Source organism: Podarcis melisellensis, assembly GCF_964234715.1.
Source record: "Podarcis melisellensis genome assembly, chromosome: 2".
Classification (NCBI taxonomy): Eukaryota; Metazoa; Chordata; class Lepidosauria; order Squamata; family Lacertidae; genus Podarcis; species Podarcis melisellensis.
Genome location: NC_138529.1, coordinates 121,576,748 through 121,603,707, shown reverse-complemented (window position 1 = coordinate 121,603,707; position 26,960 = coordinate 121,576,748). Strand labels below are relative to the sequence as shown.

The following is a 26,960-nucleotide window of genomic DNA, read 5'->3' as shown; positions in this document are numbered from 1 at the left end:
GCCCTTTGGACCTCTGGATATTTCTTAATCACCCACACAGTCCCTTGGGCCCCAGGAGGTGCATAGCAGCCATACTGGGAGACCCAGGGTTCAGGTTTTTCTAGGGACTGTAGCCTGGAACTAGTGAGAAGGCTTGGCGCTTGAAATAAACTGAAGGTGTGCTCAGGTAGGCTAATGTCCTTGGAGCTGGACCTCCGTCTGTCAGCCTTGCAGTGCAGAGGGAGAGCTGGAGATGCAGGAAAAGGCTGTTGGAGCCTGGCGGCTGGAATCCCAGATTGAAACACTCACCCCAATTTTTATTTATTAGATTTAGAAACCACCCTTCTAAGTCTGAGTCTGAGGGGGAGGCCAGGAGTCCTGTCTCATGCTCTGTGTAGGAGAACGAGACATGGATGGCGAGGGAGCTGCTGCAGTGACCAGCCACACCTGTGCCATGTTTGTCCTCCTGACTGAGAATGCGCAGAATCACAGCTGCAGCAGATGCAGGAAGAGAAGGAACATCAAGCTGAGGTCCACCTATCTGCCCTACGAGCTCCTGAGCAAGATGAGGGATTTCTCGAAAGAGAGCAGAGTGGATGGTCCTGGGACAGCAACACAGGTGGGGCTGGCCCCAGCCAGGAGGAAGATCACTGGTTGCAGGAAACGAAAACCTGGAGGAATGTGGTACAGAGTAACGGGGCTGTTAGGAACGGGGATGTGTCACTCGAGCTGCAAAATCAATTCTGGGTCAGAGGGGCAAGATGCAGACCTCAGAACGCTCCAAGGTGGCTGTGGAAGGGGCAGGTTATGGAGCAATTCCTACCACTCCCCAGCAGAGGAAGAGGGATGTGATGGTGGTACGTGACTTCCTACTAAGGGGGACAGAGGCAGCAGTGTGTGGAGGTAACAGGATCAGTGTTAGAAACTCATATATAGAAGCTAGGTGCCAAATGTCTTTTAAATCAAGGTTACAGCCGCCCAAAATTGAATGTCTAGGAGTCATGAGAAGAGAAGACTCCCTGGAAAAGACCCTGATGTTGGGAAAGATGGAGGGCACAAGGAGAAGGGGACGACAGAGGATGAGATGGTTGGACAGTGTTCTTGAAGCTACCAGCATGAGTCTGACCAAACTGCGGGAGGCAGTGGAAGACAGGAGTGCCTGGCGTGCTCTGGTCCAGGGGGTCACGAGGAGTCGGACACAACTAAACGACAACAACAGTTGCCATTTTGGGGTAGGATGGCTCTAAAGTCTTATTTTTCAAATGATGGACAGATTGTGATTGATTCTCGGTTAAACATCTGGCTAGTTCAAAGGACAACTTGTGCTAGGTTTAAGAACTTCTGAGAACTTAAAGAAGTGTCCTTTGATCCAGGGACAGTACACATAGATATTGGCCTATTCTGACTTCTTTTTCTTAATGGTGACACAGACCATTCATAATGAAAGAAGATTCTTCACAACATGTGTGAGAGGGCAGTAGAGACAAGCGACGACAATTCACTATCACATTGTTCACTGCTGCTGTTAATTGGATCAGGGATTTTGTTTAAATGAGCTACATATACTTTAGGGTCTCAGTGCATACTGAAAGGACATACCCCTCAATCTTTCCTGCTCAGTGTTCTTCTTTTTTTGGGGGGGGGGCAAGGAGATGAGGTCAGACTCATCGTACCAGAGTCTCTCGTTCGTCAAATAAGTAAAGTATAAGTGTTATTGATGCTATTATGTTACTGTAAAAATCTTCAAAAAAGTTGCAGATGACACCAAACTGGAAGGGGTGGCTAACACCCCAGAGGACAGGATCACACTTCAAAACGACCTTGACAGATTAGAGAACTGGGCCAAAACAAACAGGATGAATTTTAACAGGGAGAAATGTAAAGTATTGCACTTGGGCAAAAAAAATGAGAGGCACAAATACAAGATGGGTGACACCTGGCTTGAGAGCAGTACATGTGAAAAGGATCTAGGAGTCTTGGTTGACCACAAACTTGACATGAGCCAACAGTGTGACGCGGCAGCTAAAAAAGCCAATGCGGACACGGAGCAATGGATCCAAACTACAAGAAAGAAGATTCCACCTAAACATTAGGAAGAACCTCCTGACAGTAAGAGCTGTTCAACAGCGGAATTTGCTGCCAAGGAGTGTGGTGGAGTCTCCTTCTTTGGAGGTCTTTAAGCAGAGGCTTGACAATCAGGAGTGCTCTGATGGTGTTTCCTCCTTGGCAGGGGGTTGGACTCGATGGCCCTTGTGGTCTCTTCCAACTCTATGATTCTATGATTCATCTTGTGAAGAAGCAAAGACAACACAAACTTGGGAGCCTCTGTAGATTTTGCGTAGTTATGTTAAGGTGGGGGCAGAGAGAATTTAGCGTGCTGCAAGGGAAGTGGGGGAACCGGAATCCTCTCCTGAAGACGCTCTTTCCACACTCCATACCTTTGAACGGTTTCCCCACTCTGTGAGTTTATTAACTGTGCACATGGACTGAAGCCCCCTCGCTCGACTTGAAGGAGACCCTACTCCTCTCTCCTGCGCTTAGAAACCCCATTTGCCCCCTTTCACCCCTAGCTCTGCGCGCCGAATCTTTTCCTAGCGCCCCAATCTCTCCATCCGGAGGGGCCTCGCAAGACCAGCAGGGAGGCGGAGAAAGAGGTGGGGTAGGACGGGTCTCCACCCAGAATTCTTTCCGTGGACTCCCTCACTCCGGACAGGCCGCAAGCCCCGAGGGATTTCTGCAAGGGCGAAACCCGAATGAAGCCCTTTATATCAGCCAGCCCTGCTTGGGGGTGGGGGCGCTGCGGTCACCCGCCTCCCCCCCCCCTCTTGATGGGCATTGCATTTTAATTCCCGCAAGGGCGCCCAAACGGGTGGGGAGCAGTCGAGCGTCTCTTGGCCGTCCCGGACCAGTAACACGGTGCAATGCAAACCCTGCAGCTGTTGAGTCCCCACTTTGCAACCGGATCACACTTCAAAACGACCTTGACAGAACTGGGCCAAAACAAACAAGATGAATTTTAACAGGGAGAAATGCACTTTCTTCGCAACCGGAATGCAAGGATCCGGGCCCCCTCGATGGGTTGTAGGAAAGGAGCGTTTTTGGAGAGAGCGTCTCTCATCATCCCCCCCCCCCCGCAGCCGCCAATTACCGCTTCCCTAACACGCCGCACCTTTACCTCTTTGTTCTCTCCTGGCCATCCGCCTCCCCCGCTCCGATTTCCTTTAATATAATGGGGAGGTGGGAGTTCTCCACCGACGCCCCTCCTCCCCTTTCCAAAATCTCCCGCTTCTCCAGCGGCTGCTTTTGCCCCCTTGCCTGGGAACATCCGACACGTTTTCGAACGAGGGGTGGGGTGGGGGCCTCGCAATTTCAGTCGCAGAGCCGCCCCCGCCTGTGTAAGGAGGGGAACCGGAGGTGACGTCACGAGAAGTGTGACAATTTTGCCATTTCCTTAGCTGAACACACACGCGCGCGCGCGCCCAGGGCGCAGATGCACCCTGCAGGCGGATCCACAAGAAGGTGGTTTTCTCCTTACTGGGACCAGAGGCCAGACACGCACCGCGATCCTGTACATGCCCCAAGTCAGGCTTTCACCTTATGCACCTTCACCTAGAAAGAAAATTCATGGCTTCCGTCTGAGAAAATGCACATCAAACTACAAAGCTAGGAAACACGACCAATGCAAGGTGCTGCGAATAGTTCCGCGTAAATACAGTTTTTTTGTTGTGTTTTGTTAAAGCATCAAACTACCTGCCCCCCCCTCAGCTCTGGCAGCGGCTATGACGGAATGAATAGAGGCCCGGGAAAAGAGAACCAATCAGAAGAGCCGGAACGAAGAGGCGAACCAATCAGGTGAGCCGGAAGCTGGGAAACCCATTGAAGAAGTTGCGGCTTGGTCATTCAGCTTTTTCTGTTGATCCGCCGCTTCCGGATTCCGCCGCCTGAGGCTCCCACTTCAGTCCGGCTGTTGGTTCCGGATTAAAAGTTTGCTGGGGGAGTTGGGAGAAATTAACTGGAGAGGAGGAGAAAGAGGTGCAAGATATTTATGGGGGGTTTGCTTTTACTCTCCCTGAATCTACAAACGGGGCAGCTGGGAGGGGAAGGAAGGAGGGAGGGAAATGAGATTTCTTGCGGGAAGGGGGATGAGGGAATAGCAAGGAAGAGCCCCCCCTTCCTTCTGGGAAGCAGTATTGGGGGGTGTCCAGGCAATCCAGATGAAAAGTGGTGGTGGTGGGTTTCCTGCCCAGCAAAGTTTGCATTCCAAGATTCTCTTTGAAGCGCGGAGATCTGGGCTGCCCAGCTTATTTTGCACTGCATTTAAAACCCCCCCGCCGCCGTTCCAAGGTGGATGTCTGGTGGGTGCCATAGCAGTTTATGTTTTTTTTGAAAGGGTACCTTGTCACAGTACTTTTTCCAGCTAAGGCTTAACTGCCTTTGCCAGTTTTTCTGACTTTCTGTTTCTGTCTGCAAGTGTTCCAGAGATTTCTAATTTTGATTAATGAGTTGTTGAGCAGCCAATAAAGAAAATGTGATTAGTTCTTCATATCTCAGATTAGCATTGTCTTCTTTAAAAATGGCTAACAATACCAAGGGGATGCGGGTGGTGCTGTGGGTGAAACCACAGAGCCTAGGACTTGCCGATCAGAAGGTCAGCGGTTCGAATCCCCGTGACGGGGTGAGCTCCCGTTGCTCAGTCCCAGCTCCTGCCAACCTAGCAGTTCAAAAGCACGTCAAAGTGCAAGTAGATAAATAGGTACCGCTCTGGCGGGAAGGTAAACGGTGTTTCCGTGCGCTGCTCTGGTTTGCCAGAAGCAGCTTAGTCATGCTGTACGCCGGCTCCCTCGGCCAATAAAGCGAGATGAGCACTGCAACCCCAGAGTCGGCCACGACTGGACCTAATGGTCAGGGGTCCCTTTACCTTTACCTTTACCAATACCAAACTTCAGGTAGATAGGATGTTTAGTTTTCACTGTGTGTGTGTGTGTGTGTAAAGGGACCCCTGACAATTAAGTCCAGTTGTGAACAACTCTGGGGTTGCAGCGCTCATCTCGCTTTACAGGCCAAGGGAGCTGGTGTTTGTCCGCTTCCGCAGACAGTTTTTCCGGGTCATGTGGCCAGCATGACTAAGCTGCTTCTGGCAAAACCAGAGCCGGAAACACTGTTTGCCTTCCCACCGGAGCGGTACCTATTTATCTACTTGCACTGTGTGCTTTTGAACTGCTAGGTTGGCAGGAGCTGGGACCGAACAACGGGAGCTCACCTCGTCGCAGGGATTCGAACCGCTAACCTTTCGTTTGGAAAGCCCAAGTGGCACAGTGGTTTAACCCACAGCACCACCCGCATCCCTAGATAGATAGATAGATAGATAATCTGTGTTTGGAATCTGCATTAGTATTTGTGATTAGAATTTCAACTGGAGTTTATGGGCCTAGAGGCATATGCAGTAACTTTTGGGTTCGTTAGAAAATGTGTAGATAATTCCAGATGTTGCCTAGCTTTACTTAATATTTGTTCCCTGGTCAAAGGTATACTATCTGTGTAAATGTCTCCCACCCTAAATAAATCCGTTTTTCTCCATTGTTCTCATTAAAGAGCTGCTCCCTGCTTTCAAGTGCATTGTGGCAACGGAAGAGTCCTGGAAGTGGCCCAGTTTCACCTCCTTGTCCTCTGTCTCTTCCAGCGGCAGCACAATGGCCTCAGAGGCACCATTGTTTGCACTGTCTCTTCTTAAAGGTGGAGTGGAAAGAGGAGCCATGCAGCTTCCTCAGGTAGGGAAAGAGCAACGGGAGCAGGGAGGAGGGAAGAGGCACAGATGGGTAAAAAAACTTAATATGGAGACCAAATGGCCAAAGTATTGGGAAATTTTGGAAGAGGAAGGTGACAAATTGAAACTGCAGAGTTATGAGAAACATAAAGATAAGGTGCGAGACTGGTTACATTATTTTCAAATAAGAGAGGTTTATAATCAAGATAAGAAAGTGGGCTTCCAGGTGGAAAAATCAAAGTTAGAGACAGAACTGTTAGAACCCAATGCTAAGATATTGTCAAAAATGTATAATTTGCTGCTGAAATGGAATACTGAGGAAGAAACGGTAAAATCTGCTATGATAAAATGGGCACAAGATATAGGATATAACATTATGTTTGCAGACTGGGAGAAGTTATGGACCACCGAGATTAAATATACGGCATGTAATGCCTTAAGAGAGAATATCATGAAAATGATGTATAGGTGGTACATGACCCCAGTCAAGCTTGCAAAGATTTATCATTTGCCCGATAATAAATGTTGGAAATGTAAAGAAATTGAAGGTACATTCTTTCACCTTTGGTGGACGTGCCCAAGGATCAAGGCCTTCTGGGAGATGATACATAATGAACTGAAAAAGGTACTTAGGTACATGTTTCCTAAAAAAACCAGAGGCTTTTCTTCTGGGCATAGTCGGCCAATTGGTGTTAAAGAAGGACAGAACTTTTTTTATGTATGCAACAGCAGCAGCGAGAATACTTATTGCAAAGCATTGGAAGACACAGGATGTACCCACTCTGGAAGATTGGCGAATGCAAGTGATGGAGTATATGGAAATGGCGGAAATGACTGGCAGAATCCGAGACCAGGGAGAAGAGTCGGTGGAAGAAGAGTGGAAGAAATTTAAAATGTACTTACAGAAATACTGCAAAATCTTTGAATGCGAATGATGTTGAAATGAAATGAAGTGGTTCTAGCAAATATGTTTAGAAGTTAAAATTTGGGAGGACAAATAATTAAGCGTAAAATAAGAGGATAAGAATTTGCTGATTAAATTTCTAAATGGAATACAAAATAGGGAGATGTGAGGAAGTCATGAAAGTAAGTTAATGAATGAATCGATATTTGAAACAATGATTTTTAATTTTTCTTTTTAAATTTTTCTTTTTGTGTCTGTGTGTTTTTCTGTTTTTGTAAATCTTTTTTTGGTAAAATTTAATAAAATATTATTTTTTTTAAAAAGGAAGAGGCACAGATGGGACCACCCAGCCTCCCTCTGTGTTGAGTGGGGATGATGGGGATCTAAGAGAAGCTCTGTCTTCTTCTTCTTCCAGGCCCTCTTGACCTTTGAGGAGGTGGCTGTGTTCTTCACGGAGGAGGAGTGGGCTCTGCTGGATCCTGGCCAAAGAGCTCTGCACAAGGAAGTCATGGAGGAGAATTATGAGATGGTGGCCTCTCTAGGTAAGGGCACATTTTTATTCCTCCTGGCTGCTAGACGTTGAAGGTGTGAATCTGCTGTTTGAGCCATTTATTCATGCTGTGTAGGAACAACATACCTTGTACGAATCGCCTGCTGGATCAGCCCAGTGGCCCATTTCATCCAGTATCCTGTTGCCTGTGGGAAGCCAGCAGGAGTTGAGCATAGAAGCATCTCTCCCTGTCTGTGGTTTCCAGAAACCGCTATTCTGCCTCCGACTGTGGAAGCAGAGCAGAGCCACCTTGGCTAGTGGCCGTTGGTGGACCTTTCCTCCTCAATGAATTTAGAGCATTAGCAATTTCCCATTTGACTTCTTTGTAAACAGTCAGGCGGATGCCATGTGGACCTGGAGTTTTATCTGTTTTAATTTTGTCTATTTGACTGAGAACTTCATATCTCACCACCACTACCCATCTTAACATATCCAGCTCGGCCTCAAGGGAGAATAATAATAATAATAATAATAATAATAATAATCCCCTCTCTCCTGACTGGTTTCCCCAGTCACTCTGGGCAGCTCACAGCACATATAAAAACATAATACAGTGGTGCCTTGATTCTCAAACGTAATCCGTTCCAGGAGTCCCTTCGACTCCCAAAACCATTCGAAAACCAAGGCGCAGCTTCCGATTGGCTGCAGGAGCGTCCTGCACTCAAGCAGAAGCTGCGTCGGGACGTTTGGCTTCCAAAAAACATTCCCAAACTGGAACATTTAACCATTTACCTGTGTAAAACATAAAACATGAAAAGGCTTCCCTATACAGGGCTGCCTTCAGGTTATAAGGGAAAATGCATTTTAACCTGTCTTTTAAATTGGTTTTTTCCCCTATTATGTTTTTACTGTAATTTTACTGGTGTTAGCCATTTATTATTTATTTATTTATTAACTATTTATTACATATTTTGTTTTTTGTTTGTTTGCAAGAGCGGGGTGCCCTGGCCTCCTTGCCCTCCTGCAGAGCTCACGTGTCTGTCTTACTCGGAGCTAAGAAGTTCGTCCGCCGAGGTTCCCTCTGGCTGACGGAGTGACCTTCTTGGCTGGCTAGTTCTGCATTTAAAGTCCTAGCTACTTCCTTCCAGCTATTGCCTTCTAACTTACTTTCCATAAGACTCCTGAAAAAAGAGCTAACTAGTTACTTTTCTATTTACTGGCATCGGAACACTTTTCAAAGTACCACTTACCCTGTAGTTCCTTCCTTTACTTTAGCGTGGGTCTGTGGCAAATTGTTGTCAGGAGCCGGAATCAGGAGGAGGTCAGCAATAAAACACCCAGTGTCAGTGAAGTTAACTCTTTATTCAAAGAACCCCAAACAGTGCAGGCCTAGTGGTCACGCTTCCCAGTAGGTCTTGCCCCAATGGGGCAGGTGCGAGGGCTGATGTTCCCTGCCTTCCCACTGCTCTCTAAGGCCCCCCCCCCCGGTTCCTTCCCCAGCAGCCTAAGGCTCCTTCGTCTTGTCTCCCTTTGCTTCACCTTCTTCATTCCTCTGTGTGTTCTGGGAGATCAGTGGGGAGAGGAGCTGGTCAAAGCAGGAGGGAGAGCTTCCCTAGCTTCTTATTTAGCTTGCTCTACTCTTCTTGATATCCACCTCTGCTTCCGCCTCCAAGGCTAGACTGCTCTCTGCCACAGCCTCCTCCTGCTCACCAAACCCTCCTCAGATTCTGACACCTCCTCTTCCTCCCAGTCTGCTCCCTCTTTTCCTTCTGACAGCCCCTCGTCATCCCACCACAAATCCCCTGGCTCTGAGCCTTCTTCCCCAGGGGGTTCCCTTTAGTGTTCCCCCCACCCCATGCCTCTCACTATTTCTCTGCATCCAGACAGTCCATGATGATTGTCAAGGCTCTCTCTCTTTATGTGATTGATAGGGGTCCTTCTTTTACACTTTAGATAAAGATTTTTGCAGATTTGCTGTCTGAAGCAACATTTGTATATTCACACAAACACACCTTGTGACAGTGGGGACCATGCAGCCCCCTCCCACGCATTCTGTGCATCTTTATAGGATCTGAATACATACAGTGGAACCTCGAGTTACGTTGCCTTCAGGCTACGTAAACTCAGGTTGTGCACCGCGGGAAACCCGGAAGTACTGAAACGGGTTATCTCTGGGTTTCGTCGCATGCGCAGAAGCTCTAAACTGCACCGTGCGTGTGCGCAGATGCGGCACTTCGAGTTTTGAAAGTTTTATGTTACAGATGGGCCTCAGGAACGGATCCCGTCTGTAACACGAGGTACCACTGTAATCCGAATCTACGACCTCAAAGGCGAGAGAATAGATTAATTTGAAATGGCCGGTTGTGACTGAAACTTTCCTTGTTGGGTAGAATAGCTGCTATAAAGATGAATGTATTGCCGAAAATGCTATTTTTGTTTCAGGCCCTCCAGATCGTGGATAAGGTGGAATGTTTTGGAAAATGGCAGAGGGATATATCTAAATTTGTCTGGCAGGGCAAAAAGCCCCGAATAAAGTTTAAAATACTAACTGATGCGAAAGAAAGAGGGGGGTTTGCCCTGCCGGACTTGAAGTTATATTATGAATCTGCAGCCCTCTGCTGGTTGAAGGATTGGATTTTGTTGGAGAACACCGATGTCCTCGACCTGGAGGGATTTGACAATGCTTTTGGGTGGCATGCATATTATATTAAAAATTATATTAAAAAAAAAAAAATGAAATGGCCGGTTGTGCCCCAAAGTAGATAATATTATCTCTTTCGTTGACAGAATCAGACCTCAATTCCTGTTGGGAAGAAAGACAAAGTCCATTTCTCCAGGATCCCAAAGAAAGGGAGACGTCAGCAGGTAGGTGCTTAAATGTGTCATGGGGCCCTTTTTGCTGCAGGAAGTGAGGGAGGAGAAGCCGGATGCCAGCATGGTGTAGTGGTTAAGAGCGGTGGACTTGTAATCTGGGGAACCGGGTTCACTTCCCCGCTCCTCCACATGCAGCTGCTGGGTGACCTTGGGCTAGTCACACTTCTCTGAAGTCTCTCAGCCCCACTCACCTCACAAAGTGTTTGTTGTGGGGGAGGAAGGGAAAGGACATTGTTAGCCGCTTTGAGACTGCTTAGAGTAGTGATAAAGCAGGATATCAAATCCAAACTCTTCTTCTTTATGTCCTGCTTCTGGGCTTCTTATCAGCATTCCTTTGGCCCCTGTGGGGCTCTTGGACTAAACAGGCCAGCGAGACAAATGTGGTTTTCAATGCCTTTCCATTGGGCCCTTGGGACTCTCTCCTCCCCAGGCCCTGACCCTTGTTGACCAGTGCTGCTTCACATCCTCCTCGAGTCCTTTTTCCTGGCTGGGTTGTTTCCTTGAAATGGGGCTTCTTCCTTGCCTGGATGGGAGGAGAGAGAAGGGTGTGTAGAAAACGTGCTCCTGTCCAGAGCTGACATTTGCATCCATTGATACACCCACGTTTGCCTCTGGCCCCTCAGAGTGCGAGCATGTGGCTCTCAACCTGCAAAAAGTTGCTCACGCCTGAGAGAGACCACTGGTCTGATCCAGCAGCCCTTTTCTAAAGAGCAGAGTTGGCCTCTAGGCTGAGGTTTCCTTTCCACGTTGCTAGTATATGCCCCAAATTAAAATAGCCTCCGCGGTGCCTCTGAGCTGAGGTCAGTGTACAGTGAGATCCTCTTCACAAGTGCCAGAGTGATTCTGCTGGGTTCACATGGCCCTGGGCTATCCCTCAGGAGAACATTGAAGACTTTGCCTTTCCCTTATTTTGGGAAGGGATCCATGGATGTAGTAGTGCTAGGAGTGTTTGGGTATCTTGTATTCTAAATTAACTGTCCTCTTTGAAACCATTTCCCAAACCAGACTTCATCACTTGGGAGTAAGGAGAAGATCCAGTTGGATGGGACCCTGGGAAAGTGGAGAGATCAGCAGACACAGCTCTGCTTAGTGACAGCATGTGGAACAGGGAGGGACTTGTTGTCTTGAAACTGTGGCATATTCAGACGCTAACTTCGGATTCAGTTGGGTAGGAAGAGAAGGAGGGGACATACTTGAAAACTGTAAGAAGAGTTTGGATTTGATATCCTGCCTTTCACTCCCTTTAAGGAGTCTCAAAGCAGCTAACATTCTCCTTTCCCTTCCTCCCCCACAACAAACACTCTGTGAGGTGAGTGGGGCTGAGAGACTTCAAAGAAGTGTGACTAGCCCAAGATCACCCAGCAGTTGCATGTGGAGGAGCGGAGACGCGAACCCAGTTCCCCAGATTACGAGTCTATCGCTCTTAACCACTACACCACACTGGCTCTGAGAAAAATCAGAGAAGCAGAGAACTGGGCTTGATCTGTGTTTCTGCCTTGCAATTTGAACAATATATTCTTTTTCTCCTTCCCTCAAATTAGGTAATTGGCTGAAGAGTGAGAATTGTGGTGAGCCATCCGTAGTGTCATTAGAAAATGTGGAGAGTGAAACAGCGGGCGAGATATTTGTAAATCAACAATCGCCCCCAAAGCATGTAGAAAACACGTTGAAAAATGGGGAAAGCACACCTTCCACTACTCAGGACATTGGTGTTCATGTACCCTTGAATTCACAGGAGGAATGCACAGGAAGCAGCAATGTGGAGTGTGAACAGAGGTTCAGTCATAGTGGAAGGCTTAGTTTACATCAGAGAACCCAAACAGAGGAGAAAGCGTTTCAATGCATTGAGTGTGGAAAGAGCTTAAGTAGTGCTGGTAACCTTGTCAAGCATAAAAAAATCCATGCGGGGGAGAGACCCTTTAAATGCATGGAGTGTGGAAAGAGCTTCAGCCAGAGCGGAAACCTTATGGCACATCAAAGAATCCACACTGGGGAGAAACCATATAAATGTATGTTGTGTGGAAGGAGTTTCAGTCTCAATCACCATCTTACTTTACATCTAAGAACCCACACTGGGGAGAGACCTTACAAATGTATGGAGTGTGGAAAGAGCTATTGCCAGAGTGGACATCTTGCTGCACATAAAATAATGCACACATGGGCAAAACAGTTTAAATGCATGGAGTGCGACAAGAGTTTTCTCAGAAAATTTGACCTTACTGTGCATCACAGAACCCACACAGGAGTGAAACCTTACAAATGTATGGAGTGTGGAAAGAGCTTTTGCCAGAGTGGACACCTTGCTGCACATGAAAGAATGCACACGTGGGCAGAACAGTTTAAATGCATGGAGTGCGGCAAGGGTTTTGTCAGAAAATTTGACCTTACTGTGCACCAGAGAACCCACACAGGAGTGAAACCTTACAAATGTATGGAGTGTGGAAAGAGTTTTTCCCAGAGAGGACACCTTGCTTCACATCGAAGAATCCATACAGGGGAGAAACCCTTTAAATGTTTGGAGTGTGGAAAGAGCTTTCACAGGAACTGTGACCTTACTGCACATCGGAGAACCCACACAGGAGTGAAACCTTACAAATGTATGGAGTGTGGAAAGAGCTTTAGCCAGAGTGGAAACCTTAATGCACATCAAAGAACCCACACAGAAAAACCCACCCTTTAAATGTTTGGAGTGTGGAAACAGCTTTAGTCACAATTACCACCTTACTTTACATAAAAGAACTGATGCCAAGGAGAAACCGTATCAATGTACAGTGTGTGGAGAAAGCTTTAGAGGGAGTGATGGCCTGACTGCGCATCTGGGAACCCACGCCGTGGGTAAACTCTTCTATAAGTGAATGTGAAAAAAGCTGCAGTAGGAGCAGCTAATGTATTTCATGTAAGGGAATTATTTGCTGTTTCGTTTTCCCCTTAAACTGAGGGTTAATTGGATGTTGTTGGAGCTCCTTGGCCTGTGGTGGGAGCTCCAAGTTTGAATCCAAAGGAAGTCAAATTGGGTAGGAGAGGCAGGCAGTTTGATGCTTACCACCCAGCCAAGGCACGTGGCCCCAATCCACAGGTCGTTCGCCTCCTTCATCAAATTCCTTCGGTCTGGTGACCTGACCTGGTTTGAGTGATTTGCCTAAAATCTTTTGTGTGTTGATGCCCGAAAAATTTGGGGCTCATTTTAGACCAAGTCCCTTAACCTGAGTTCCTTCGCTGGGTTCCCCCGTCAGAGTGAAAAGTAAAATGGAAGGCAACCAAAATCCGAAGCAAATTGGACCATTAAGCCTTTGATTGTTTATATGTCGTGACAAATATTCAGCCTCTATAAAAGTTTTCCAGGCAGAATTTATACAAAGCATTGTTATTGCAACCTGCATTGGGATGGCAACAAGCAACCCATGTTCTATTCATGGGACAGACGCATGCAGACATTTGCCATTACATCTCATCCATCGCCTCCATCCAGATCCATTCAGTGGGAGAAACCTTGTCCTGGGATTCTTCCCCTTGCATGACTCTGCGTTTCAGAGATTATGATGAGAGAGAGATTTCCCACAACACAGGGGTGTCCGTGCGATTCTAGAAGTCTGTTACAAAGAATAAATCATTTATGAACCCTTTTACACCGTGCTTCCTTCATCTATATACAATTTCCCTAGTAAAATGAGCTTAATATTGGAAGTACTATCTCTAACAAAATGCATTTCAATAGGGACAAATGTAAGGTTTTGCACAAATATAGGATGGGGGGCATCTGGCTTTCTGGCAGTACATGTGTAAAGGATCTAGGTGTCTTGATGGACCACAGTTTTAACATGTATCAACATTGTGATGCAGCAGCAGAAAAATAATGCTATTCTAGGCTGCATCAACAGAAGTCTAGTGTCCAGATCAGGGGAGCCGACTTGGTTCCAGTGCACACAACATGACGTCATGATGTCACACACACACCACACACACACACACACGGCCTTGGAACCGGACTTCCAGTAGCACCAGGTTCCAAGGTCTTGCAAGGCCTCAGACAGCATCTCCGAGGTTTGACGAGACCAAGGCAGTCCAAGGGTGTGTTGACCTTGAAACACAATGAGCTCATTCCAGCAGCATCTCTGTCCTCAGGGAAACCTTGGAACCTTTCCAGGCACACTAGAAAAAAACTAGAATATTTTGGTAAGCTTCTACGGCTTCTGCACCTCAGGGACGCCATTATACCTTACAGATATATCATCCAGACCATCATTTAGTGTGGGAACCTTGGATTTATACAGTGGTACCTCGGGTTATATACGCTTCAGGTTACAGACTCTGCTAACCCAGAAATGGTACCTTGGGTTAAGAACTTTGCTTCAGGATGAGAACAGAAATTGTGCGGCAGCGGAAGGGAAGGCCCCATTAGCTAAAGTGGTGCTTCAGGTTAAGAACAGTTTCAGGTTAAGAATGGACCTCCAGAACGAATTAAGTACTTAACCCGAGGTACCACTGTATAGTGAATATATGAGACTGAAACTGCAGTCAGTGTCAACAGTAGTGATCCAGGGGGGTCTGGCTCACAGTAAGGCAGCTTCCAATGTTTGGAGCTGGTGGTGAGGAATTTATCACAATTTACTGCAAAAGCTTCTCCTCTTCGCTACTTCACCTCCCCCGTTTTGTTCCTTCCTAAGGGTCTCTGCCACGGACCCTGATCAGTCTGCGCCCCCCACAAACTCTGCAGGGCTTAGTTCTCAGTAGAACTGCAAAGGGCCACCGGATCTGCAGCCTCTGCAACAGCCTCATAGGGGCAAGACCTACCCAGAAGAGTTGCCGTGCCCCTTAGTCCTGGTTCCCAGTACCGGACCTTGTTTCTGCTATTAAAGAGTTGTCAACAACAAGAGCAGCAACAACAACAGCTACTACTGCTACTTATTATTGTTGAATGGTTTCTTTAAATGTAAAGGTTCATCATTGTTCCACCTGATGTGTATGTCTTTAAGGGGCCAGAGCAAGATAACGAGACCCAGCTTTACAGCTGTGAAACATAGCAGGTGCTGCTGAGTTGCATTGATTAAGGTGTGTCAGCATTTGGGTGTAGTATATAAGGAGCAGCACCTAGCTATCCCATTACCCTGGGGGATGGGTTGGGTCTGGTTTTTATTGTTAATGTATTTAGTGTATAAGGAGTTTTTGTTTTTGTAATTAAAACCTTGTTTAAGTTATTTTTGAGTCCCTTTCTTTTTAATGCATGGTCTCCCCAGCAAGCTCTCTGCAGCGCTACCATACTGCAAATAGCCAACATCTATTGCTATTTTAACATATTCCATATTGTTTGTGGAATGATGCAGGCAAATGAAGCTGTTCCTGTATTACCAGCAATTAAGGGGTCAAGAACCACGGGGCTTCCTGAAATTGTAGGTTGGCTCTGATTGGCTGTGACCCCTTTCTCCTCCCTTCTCTCCCCCTCCTCAGGTTGCAAGGTTGGAGACACACAGAGAGTCTCTTTAGGATAACTTTTCCCTCTAAGATGGAACTGTACCTGCATTTGATGCTGTCTTGAAGGACACAGGTTTCCTGCAAGTAAGCAACATTTCTATGCTTGCAAGAACTCTGGACTAGTTGTTTGAGAAAAGGGATGAGGCAGCATAGTGCCCAGAAAGGATTCCTAATCTAAACAGTCTATTCCCCACGGTAAAGGTAAAGGGTCCCCTGACCATTAGGGGCCGACTCTGGGGTTGCGGCGCTCATCTCGCTTTATTGGCTGAGGGAGCCGGCGTACAGCTTCCGGGTCATGTGGCCAGCAGGACTAAGCCGCTTTTGGCAAACCAGAGCAGCGCACGGAAATGCCGCTTACCTTCCCGCCAGAGCGGTACCTACTTATCTACTTACACTTTGACGTGCTTTCGAACTGCTAGGTTGGCAGGAGCTGGGACCGAGCAGCGGGAGCTCAGCCCGTTGCGGGGATTCGAACCGCCGACCTTCTGATCGGCAAGTCCTAGGCTCTGTGGTTTAACCCACAGCGCCACTCGCGTCCCTTATTCCCCATTGTAGAGCTGTGCAAATGGTTCTATTTTTCCAGAGGAGTCTCGAGGATTTGCATGGAAGTCCCCGTTATTGCTGCACAAACGCACGTGGGTAGCAGGGACCGTGATTCTATGAAATCACTGATGTTACAACGCCTGCCTCATTCTTGACTAGGTGAAGAGTGGAGAAGTTCTCCCCACATCAATTGCAATCCCGATCCTTAAGCTGGTTTTGCCAATGCCTCCTTCTTCCAGCTGTTCTGCTTGGTTCTTTTCCAGGGCTCCCATTCATTTCGTGTCCCCTGCTGCCTCCCTGGAGAGGCACTGGCCTTTTGATGCTTTTTAAAACGGCGCAAAATACTTTTTTATTATGGCGTCACCTCCGGTTCCCATCTGAACACAGGAAGGCGCTGCTCTAAAGACCCTAATAGGCACTAGGGCCTGGGGGCCGGATCCAGCCCAATCACCTTCTAAATCCGGCCCGCTGATGGTCCAGGAATCAGCATGTTTTTACATGAGTAGAATGTGTCTTTTTATTTAAAATGCTTCTCTGGGTTATTTGTGGGGCATAGGAATTCATTCATATATTTCCCCCCCAAAATATAGTCTGGCCCCCCACAAGGTCTGAGGGACAGTGGACCGGCCCCCTGCTGAAAAAGTTTGCTAACCGGTTAAGGTCTTCAGAGCAGCGCCTTCCTCTGTTGGATGGCAGCCGAAGAATCCCAGACAGGTGACCACCCAATTTCTTCTTGAAAATCTCCCTTCAAGGAGAGTCCACCACCTGAGGGAGTCCAATCCACTGCCAAAGAGGAAAGTTATTTTCCCTGACGCTCTTAGGCTTCAGTGAGCCAACCAGCTACAAATCCGTCTCTTATTCATGCCCTTCTTAAATCTCAGCTCATCTGTAAGCTCAATGCAAACCTGAATCTCTCAGCAAGAGAAGACCCTGTTTGGCAATACCTATGGTCCATCTCTCCTCTGAAGAGGAGACCTTTATAATATGCATCCAAAACGATTGCTTATCTTTACAATTTCCCAGAGGGAAATTTCTTTTAGATCAAAGGAAATCTGATTTCTAGGTAAACCTCTATAGGTGAAAAGGCAACATAGGTCAAAAAGCCATAGTTCTTTCTTAAATTAATTAACAAATGATCATACGTTAATAGGAATAAAAATGTGTACCCCACCACCAAGACCATTCCATTATAACTATCCAACCTCCCAAAGTTTCAACACTTCTTGTGATGGTTTAACCCCTTTCCATTTTAACAATACAAATTATGCAAACACTCTAAGAGCAATAGTTCTAAGATGAAGGCTATACATCCAGCTGTTTTGATCTAGACAACCTTTACGTTGATATTTGATGTGCTTGTGAGCAGACTAAATGTCGGTACTCAAAAGAGTTTAATTGACAGGACAAACTGAAGAGCTGTTCAGGATTGTGAAGCTTTATTTAGAATAAAAGGTAGGAGGCCAAAAAAAGCCCCTCCCCCCAAAACCACCACCACTCCAGGTTGAACAGATTTCAAAATAAAGCAGAGTGCTTGTAGCTCTATACCTGGATTAAGCATAGCCTATTCACAAGTAATGTGGGACGCGGGAGGCGCTGTGGGTTAAACCACAGAGCTCCTTTCCTAGGACCCATCGAGGGGGCCCGGATCCATGCAATCCGGCTGCAAAGTGGGGACCCAACACCTGCAGGGTTTGCATTGCACCGTCTCCTTTGAAGTGCGTGCTCTCACACACAAATTGTTACTGGTCCGGGACGGGCAAAGAGACACTTAACTGCTCCGCACCCCTTTGGGCACCTTTGCGGGAATTGAAATGCAATGCCTGTCAAGAGGGAGGGGTGACCACAGCGCCCCCGCCCCAAGTAGGGCTGGATGATAAACGGTAGAGACAGAGCGAGGGAGTCCACGGAAGGGTTAAGGGAAGCGAAAGAGTCCTGGACAGAGACGCGTCCCCTCTGTCTCTAGCCCACGGGAGATCATGGAGAGATCAGCTGGAGCTGATCTCTCTTCGTGCAATGTCTCTTCGTGGTTTCAGAGGGATGGAGTCTGTTTCAGGAGTCTGCAGATTGGACCTGGGACCTTCTGCGTGCAAGAAGATGCTCTGCAACCCCTTCCTTTATTTTAAATAATATTTTTATTGATTTTCGCAGTAACCAACACCACAAAGAGTAAATATCAAAGTAGAAAAATTAAAAACAACAAAACCCTGTTTACATATTCAATATCAAATCCAAGTGTGGGATTACTTGAACCCCCTGACTTGCCTCCACTCCTGGTTCCATTGTTACCCTTATTAATTTATGCACGTCCATATAATCTTGTTTCTCTATTTGTTTCCAATTTTATCTGCCTTCGTAACATTACACGTTTCTAAAACCCTGCTAATGTATTTAATAGATTTGGTTGGCATGCGTATTTATTCATGAAATTGGTCTATAATTTTTTACCTCCTGCAAGTCTGTCCTTTGCTTTGTAATTCAAGTGATGAGGGCCTTTTCCCAAGTATTTGGTAATCTGTCCTGCATTTAGAATTTCATTCATCACATTTTGTAATGGTTGAATTAAATAATTTTGCAATCTTTTATTATATTTCACTGTTAGCCCATTTGGGCCGGGTGACTTTCCCACCAACTGCCAAACTATTTGGCCTTATCTACACTTGTATACCTCAAGTAGATTATATAATAATAGAAAGAAATGGATATGTGAGAAGACAGAATGACTCAAAAGGAGTCTGAATATCAGTCTTTTACCTAGACTGTTTGGTATAAATCAAAGTAAATCAGCCGAAGACTTTCAGTTCCAATTAATTCAGAAGAATATGAAGAATATGAATAAGAAAAAACCAAGCACTTAGTTCTGTTTGTTAATTTCCAGTGTCCAACAGAGATAAATTTTGATAGTTCAATGAACTTCCATATAAATCCAAAATGTTCTTGCCGGAATGAAGTTATAATCCACTTTGTTTGTGTTCTTCCAATTTGACACAGTATTTAATCTTCTTCTTCTTCTAAATCAGTCTTCTTTAAGTATAAAATGTTAATGACTTCCCATATTGTTCCCAGTTGTTGTTTAGTCGGGTACGACTCTTTGTGACCCCATGGACCAGAGCATGCCAGGCACTCCTGTCTTCCACTGCCTCCCACAGTTTGGTCAAACTCATGTTTCTAGCTTCGAGAACACTGTCCAACCATCTTGTCCTCTGTCGTCCCCTTCTCCTTGTGCCCTCAATCTTTCCCAACATCAAGGTCTTTTCCAGGGAGTCTTCTCTTCTCATGAGGGGGCCAAAGTACTGGAGCCTCAGCTTCACGATCTGTCCTTCCAGTGAGCACTCAGGGCTACCAATGTATCGTTGGTATTTAAAGTACAGTGGTGCCTCGCAAGACGAAAATAATCTGTTCCGTGAGTCTCTTCGTCTAGTGGTTTTTTCGTCTTACGCAGCAACCCTATTAGCGGCTTAGCGCTATTAGCGGTTTAGCGGCTTAGCGGTTATTAAAGGCTTAGCGGCTAAAAGGCTATTAGCGGCTTAGAAAAAGGGGGAGGAAGCGAAAAAAATCGCAAGACTTGCAGGACGTTTTCGTCTTGTGAAGCAAGCCCATAGGGAAATTTGTCTTGCGAATCAACTAAAAAATGGAAAACCCTTTCGTCTAGCGGGTTTTTCGTCTTGCGAAGCATTCATCTTGCGGGGCACCACTGTAAAGGTAAAAAAAAAGCAGAGACATCACCTTGCCAACAAAGGTCCGTATAGTTAAAGCCATGGTTTTCCCAGTATGATGATGGAAGTGAGAGCTGGACCATCAAGAAGGCTGATCGCCGAAGAATGGATGCTTTTGAATTCTGGTGCTGGAGGAGACTCTGGAGAGTCCCATGGACTGCAAGAAGATCCAACCTCTCCATTCTGAAGGAAATCAGCCCTGAGTGCTCACTCAGCTGCACGAATGTTATTGGCCCAGAGATGGAAAGAAAATAAAGTCCCAACCAGAGAAGAATGGCAGATGAAGTTGATGGATTATGCCGAAATGGCAAAAATGACCAGAAGAATTTGAAATCAGGAACAGTAAACTTTAATAAGGAATGGGGAAAATTTACAAACTATATTAAAAACCATTGTAAAAAGCTAAAATTGTTTCTAGGATTGGAATAAACTTGTAGTTTAATGGTGCACTTTGGGCATAATAGAGATGTAAAAGATTTGGATTATTATAAAAGATGCAGGAAGAAATGATTTACAATAGGACCAACAAAGGGGAGAAGGGAGGATATCTGATATTAAATTTATCTTATGAAAAACCACACACACACACACACTTTCCACACCGTACAATATACTGGTTTTTCCATTGTATGAGTTTGTTGATGTATCTAACGATATCATTGCAAATATAGGTCTTTTCACACTCAATACATTGGAATGGTCTTCACCTTGTATGAGTCTGTTGATGCGATGAAAGCTTATCTTTACGACTGAAGGTCTTTCCACACTCCATACATTTAAATGGTTTCTCCCCTGTGTGAGTTTGTTGGTGTAATCTAAGCTTATCACTTCTTCTGAAGGTCTTTCCACATTCTATACATTTATATGGTTTTTCCCCTGTGTGGATTCGATGGTGAATATTAAGTGCTGAACCCGTACTGAAAGTCTTTCCACACTCCATACATTTATATGATTTTTCTCCTGAATGTGTTTGATGATGCAAAGCAAGTTGTGAGCCGCAACTGAAACTCCTTCCACACTCCATACATTTATATGATTCTTCTCCTATATGAATTTGTTTATGTTTTTCAAGGCCTCTCTTTTCATGGAAACACTTTCCACACTCCATGCATTTATATGGTCTTTCCCCTGTGTGTGTTCGTTGATGTATTTTAAGGTATGCATTCTGGGTATAGCTGTTTCCACACACCATACATTTAAACAGCTTTTCTCCTGTGTGAGTCTGTTGATGTCTTCTTAAATTTTGCCTATCAGTGAAGCTCTTTCCACACTGTATACATTCAAATGGTTTTTCTCCTGTGTGAATTCGTTGGTGTCTTCTAAGGGCATTATTCCTTCCAAAGCTCTTTCCACACTCTATACATTTAAATGGCTTTTCTCCTGTGTGAGTTACTTGATGACTTCGAAGGGTACCCTTTTTACTGAAGCTCTTTCCACACTCCATACATTTATATGGTCTTCTCCCTCTGTGAGTTACCACATGTAATCTGAGGTATTCCCTATTACTGAAGCTCTTTCCACACTCCATACATTGAAATGGCTTTTCTTCTGTGTGAGTTTGTTGGTGTCTTTTAAGGGCACTCTTTTGCCTGAAGCTGTCTCCACACTCCAAACATTGATAGGGTTTCTCCCCTGTGTGAGTTCGTTGATGACTTTTAAGGGCACCCTTTTGCCTGAAGCTGTCTCCACACTCCAAACATTGATAGGGCTTCTCCCCTGTGTGAGTTCGTTGATGACTTTGAAGGGTACCCTTTTGCCTGAAGCTGTCTCCACACTCCAAACATTGATAGGGTTTCTCCCCTGTGTGAGTTCGTTGGTGACTTTGAAGGGCACCCTTTTTACGGAAGCTGTTTCCACACTCCAAACATTTATAGGGTTTCTCCCCTGTGTGAGTTCGTTGATGATTTCGAAAGGTACCAATTTGCCTGAAGCTGTTTCCACACTCCAAACATTTATAGGGTTTCTCCCCTGTGTGAGTTCGTTGATGTACCTTTAGGTTTCTACTATCATTGAAGCTCTTTCCACACTCCATGCATTTAAATGGTTTTCCCCCTTTGTGAGTTCGTTTGTGAATTCTAAGCTTTTCTCTATGACTTAAGCTCTCCATACATTCATATCGTTTCCCCCTTGTGTGAGTTTGTAGATGATTTCTAAGTTTTCCAGTATCCATAAAGCTCCTTGCACATTCCAACAGTTTCGTTGTTATTACCGGTGAAATTACAGGTGGTCCTGCAGAGTTCTGTCCGTCATCCCCACCTGCTTCAGAGAGAGGAGAAAGAAATTCCTATTAGGGTTTCAAGGATAAGGAGGAAGGAAGTTAACAGACACAAAGTTCAGTCAGCACTTCCTCTTACTTAAACATCTCCTAGATTCTCCCTTATCAGCTTTACCTTACAATCTAAACTGGTAAATTACATGCCATTATTATCTATTGATGCTGATGAAGTATATCTCGTTACTAATTTGCTGCATCCCCTTCATGGATCACTGCCTTGCCGTGGCGAAGGGGCTTGAATAACTCAGAGTAGCTATGAGCTATGCCGTGCAGGGCCACCCAAGATGGACAGGTCATAGTGAAGATTGCGTAGCCTTTGGATGAAGCCTGGCACACTTCCACTGTGCCGCTCTGCTCTCTGTCAGCTACTTGTAGCAGAGTTACTGCAGCGTAGAAACTGGTGCAGTGCGTGTGTGACAAATCAGGCTGCAGACGAGCGTTCTAGCTTATCTCTTTCAGTCTTTAATCATGTAGAAAAACAACATAAATCAGACCCGGTGAACGAGCACACATCTTGCTTCCTCACCGCCGGAAAGACGGAAGAACACTGAACACACAGAGAAACACTCCCCTCTGTGAACCCTGTGAGCCACGCCTCAGAATGTGAGACTTCACTCAGAACTTCTTAACCCTGTAAGTTCTGATTCTCTCCACAGTTTTGACCAAACGTGAACCACCTGGAGCAGGAACTGGCAAGCTACTCCAGTATCCCTGCCAAGAAAACTCCATGGACAAAGACAACAGCATATAAAAGTTATGACGCTGGAAGATGAGCCCCTCAGGTCGGAAGGTGTCCAACATGCTACTGAGGAAGAGCGGAGGACAAGTACAAGTAGATTCAGAGCTGATGAAGCAGCTGGGCCAAAGCCAAAAGGTCACTCAGTTGCGGATATGCCTGGAAGCGAAAGGAAAGTCCAATGCTGTAAAGAAAAAGATTGCATAGGAACCTGGAATGTAAGAACCGTGAACCTTGGTAAGTTGGATGTGGTCAAAAATGAGATGGCAAGAATAAATATTGACATCCTGGGCATCAGTGAACTAAAATGGACAGGAATGGGCGAATTCAGTTCGGATGACCATCATATCTACTACTGTGGGCAAGAATCCCGTAAAAGAAATGGGGTGGCCCTCATAGTCAACAAAAGAGTGGCGAGAGCTGTACAGGGATGCAATCTCAAAGATGATTGAATGATCTTGATACAAATCCAAGGCAGACCTTTTAACATCACAGTAATCCAAGTTTATGCACCAACCACTGGTGCTGAAGAAACTGAAATTGACCAATTCTATGAAGACTTACAACACCTTATAGAAATGACACCAAAGAAGGATGTTCTTCTCATTATAAGGGATTGAAATGCTAAAGTAGGGAATCAAGAGATAAAAGGAACAACTGGCAAGTTTGGCCTTGGAGTTCAAAACGAAGCAGGGCAAAGGCTAATAGAGTTCTGTCAAGAGAACAAGCTGGTCATCACAAACACGCTTTTCCAACAACACAAGAGACGACTCTACACATGGATATCACCAGATGGGCAGCATCGAAATCAGATCAAATCTCTGCAGCCAAAGATGGAGAAGCTCCACACAGTCAGCAAAAACAAGACCTGGAGCTGTCTGTGGCTCAGATCATCAGCTTCTTATAGCAAAATTCAAGCTTAAACTGAAGAAAGTAGGAAAAACCACTGGGCCGGTAAGATACAATCTAAATCAAATCCCTTATGAATACACAGTGGAAGTGAGGAACAGGTTTAAGGATTTAGATTTGCTGGACAGAGTGCCTGAAGAACTATAGATGGAGGCTCGTAACATTATACAGGAGGCAACAACGAAAACCATCCCAATGAAAAGGAAATGCAAGAAAGCAAAGTGGCTGTCCAACGAGGCCTTACAAATAGCAGAGGAGAGAAGGCAAGCAAAATGCGAGGGAGATAGAGAAAGATACAGGAAATTGAATGCAGATTTCCAAAAAATAGCAAGGAGAGACAAGAAGGCCTTCTTAAACGAGCAATGCAAAGAAATAGAGGAAAACAATAGAATGGGGAAAACCAGAGATCTGTTCAAGAAAATTGGAGATATGAAAGGAACATTTCGTACAAAGATTACCATAATAAAGAACAAAAGTGGTAAGGACCTAACAGAAGCAGAAGACATCAAGAAGAGGTGAAAGGGACCCCTGACCATTAGGTCAAGTCGCTTATTTAACTTATATGCAGAATTCATCATGCAAAAAGCTGGGCTGGATGAATCCCTAGCCAGAATTAAGATTGCTGGAAGAAATATCAATAACCTCAGATATGCAGATGACACAACCTTGATGGCAGAAAGTGAGGAGGAATTAAAGAACCTTTTAATGAGGGTGAAAGAGGAGAGCGCAAAATATGGTCTGAAGCTCAACATCAAAAAAAATAAGATCATGGCCACTGGGCCCATCATCTCCTGGCAAATAGAAGGGGAAATGGAGGCAGTGAAAGATTTTACTTTCTTTGGCTCCATGATCACTGCAGATGGTGACAGCAGCCACAAAATTAAAAGACACCTGCTTCTTCGGAGAAAAGCAATGACAAACCCAGACAAGATCTTAAAAAGCAGAGACATCACCTTGCCAACAAAGGTTTGTATAGTTAAAGCCATGGTTTTCCCAGTAGTGATGTATGGAAGTGAGAGCTGGACAATAAAGAAGGCTGATCGCCGAAGAATTGATGCTTTTGAATTCTGGTGCTGGAGGAGACTCTTGAGAGTCCCGTGGACTGCAAAAAGATCAAACCTATCCATTCTTAAGGAAATCAGCCCTGAGTGCTCACTAGAAGAACAGATTGTGAAGCTGAGGCTCCAATACTTTGGCCACCTCACGAGAAGAGAAGACTCCGTGGAAAAGACCCTGATGCTGGGAAAGATGGAGGGCACAAGGAGAAGGGGACAACAGAGGACAAGATGGTTGGACAGTGTTCTCGAAGCTACCAACATGAGTTTGACCAAACTGCGAGAGGCAGTGGAAGACAGGAGTGCCTGGCATGCTCTGGTCCATGGGGTCATGACGAGTTGGACTAAGCAACTAAACAACAACAACAATTTGCTGCATTGTGTAATCAGCTCTGTGATCTTCAGATGAGTATATAAACAGGGGTGTAGGAGGGGGGGGGCAGGTCTCCCCCAGTGCCATCATGGGGGGACGGGGTCACAAATTATCAAGGAAAAATTACTGCCCTACTAGGGAGGTTCATGGCGTTTCTGTGCGCTGCTCTGTTTCGCCAGAAGTGGCCTAGTCATGCTGGCCACATGACCCAGAACCTGTACGCCGGCTCCCTCGGCCAATAAAGCGAGATGAGCGCTGCAACCCCAGAGTTGATCGCGACTGGACCTAATGGTCAGGGGTCCCTTTCACTTTACCTAGGGAGGTTCATAAAAAACTTTTTTTTTGAAAATGCCTGCTATAAAGATCTTATCTCACTACACTAGGGATTATATAGCTATATCTGAAAATTTATGCATATCTTGACCCTCCTCCACGAAAACAGCTGTTTACTTGGCAGTTTTCCTATGTCACGAAGGCTGAAATTTCAATTCAGTGGAGCAGGTAAACCACTTTAAGCTAAGGTTTTCCCAGTACTGATGTATGGAAGTGAGAGCTGGACCATAAAGAAGGCTGATCGCCGAAGAATTGATGCTTTTGAATTATGGTGCTGGAGGAGACTCGTGAGAGTTCCATGGACTGCAAACCTATCCATTCTGAAGGAAATCTCTTTTTTTTTAAATTAATTTTTATTAAAGTTTCCACAACATTTTCAACACAAACAAATACAAAACAATTAAACGTAAAACAGATATACTTCTGAATCTTAGTTTCATGTGCCTTACTTTCTCGACTTCCTCATACCTCCCCTTGCTGCAGTCTCCTGTCAATAAATTTTAAGCAAATCCCCAGCTTGTTTCAACTTAATCTTAATAACTCTCATTTTCATTCTCTTATCTATTACCGCAGTTAACCCCTATCTTCCCATTCAGCACCAACCTATCTTTCACCAATTTTTGCATATTTCTTTAAATAGTCCTTAAATTTTTCCCAGTCCTCTTCCGCGGTTTCTCTTCCCTGGTCTCGAATTCTACTCGTCATCTCCGCCAGGCTCATATAGTCAATCACCTTCATCTGCCATTCTTCCACGGTGGGTAACTCCTGTGTCTTCCAGTATTTTGCGATGAGTATTCTTGCTGCTGCTGTGGCGTACATAAAAAAAGTTCTATCTTTCTTTAACACCAATTGGCCAACCATGCCCAGGAGAAAGGCCTCTGGTTTTTTAGTAAAGGTGTATTTAAGTACCTTCTTCAGTTCATTATAGATCTTTTCCCAGAAGACCTTAATCCTAGGGCACGTCCACCAAAGGTGGTAAAACGATCCTTCCATTTCCTTACATTTCCAACATTTGTTATCGGGCAAATGGTATATTTTAGCCAGTTTGACTGGGGTCATGTACCACCTATAGATCATTTTCATAATATTTTCTCTCAAGGCATTACATGCCGTGAACTTCATCCCGGTGGTCCATAACTTTTCCCAGTCAGCAAACATAATGTTATGACCAATGTCCTGTGCCCATTTAATCATTGCCGATTTGACCATTTCATCTTGTGTATTCCATTTCAACAGCAGGTTGTACATTCTTGACAAATTCTTAGTACTGGGTTCTAACAGTTCAGTTTCTAATTTTGATTTTTCCACCTGGAAGCCAATTTTCCTGTCCATTTTAAAGACTTCCATTATCTGGTGATAGTGAAGCCAATCTCTTACTTTCCCTTTTAACATCTCAAAGCTTTTCAATTTCAATCTGTCCCCCTCTTGCTCCAACATTTCCCAATATCTCGGCCAATTAGCCTCCATATTAAGTTTTTTAACGGCTTTTGCTTCCATTGGCGACAACCACCTCGGAGTTTTACTTTCCAACAGATCTTTGTAT

The 26,960-nt window shown here is 45.3% G+C and overlaps 2 protein-coding genes across 11 annotated transcripts in view; one reads left to right on the top strand and one right to left on the bottom strand.

Moving 5' to 3' along the window:
• The window catches only part of LOC309364552 (uncharacterized protein), a 419,096-nt gene that overhangs the window by 273,733 nt on the left and 118,403 nt on the right, over window positions 1-26,960 (top strand). The window contains exon 2 of the mRNA XM_081902120.1: window positions 5,572-5,747. Within this exon, the coding sequence (XP_081758246.1) occupies window positions 5,670-5,747 (78 nt within the window). The 5' untranslated portion in view covers window positions 5,572-5,669. The remainder of the gene's footprint in view (window positions 1-5,571; window positions 5,748-26,960) is intronic.
• LOC309364657 (uncharacterized protein) overlaps window positions 1-26,960 on the bottom strand; it is a 38,418-nt gene that overhangs the window by 3,689 nt on the left and 7,769 nt on the right. For 4 of the 10 annotated variants that reach the window (XM_081902375.1, XM_081902374.1, XM_081902369.1 and 1 more), the window contains exon 2: window positions 3,155-3,991. Coding sequence is in view for 5 of the 10 variants with exons in the window: in XM_081902373.1 (XP_081758499.1) it covers window positions 20,440-21,995 (1,556 nt within the window). In the remaining 5 variants the exon portion in view is untranslated. Of the gene's footprint in view, window positions 1-3,127; window positions 3,992-20,069; window positions 21,996-26,960 lie in introns of those variants that run through there. The other 6 variants (XM_081902373.1, XM_081902372.1, XM_081902371.1 and 3 more) reach the window with 3 other exon arrangements.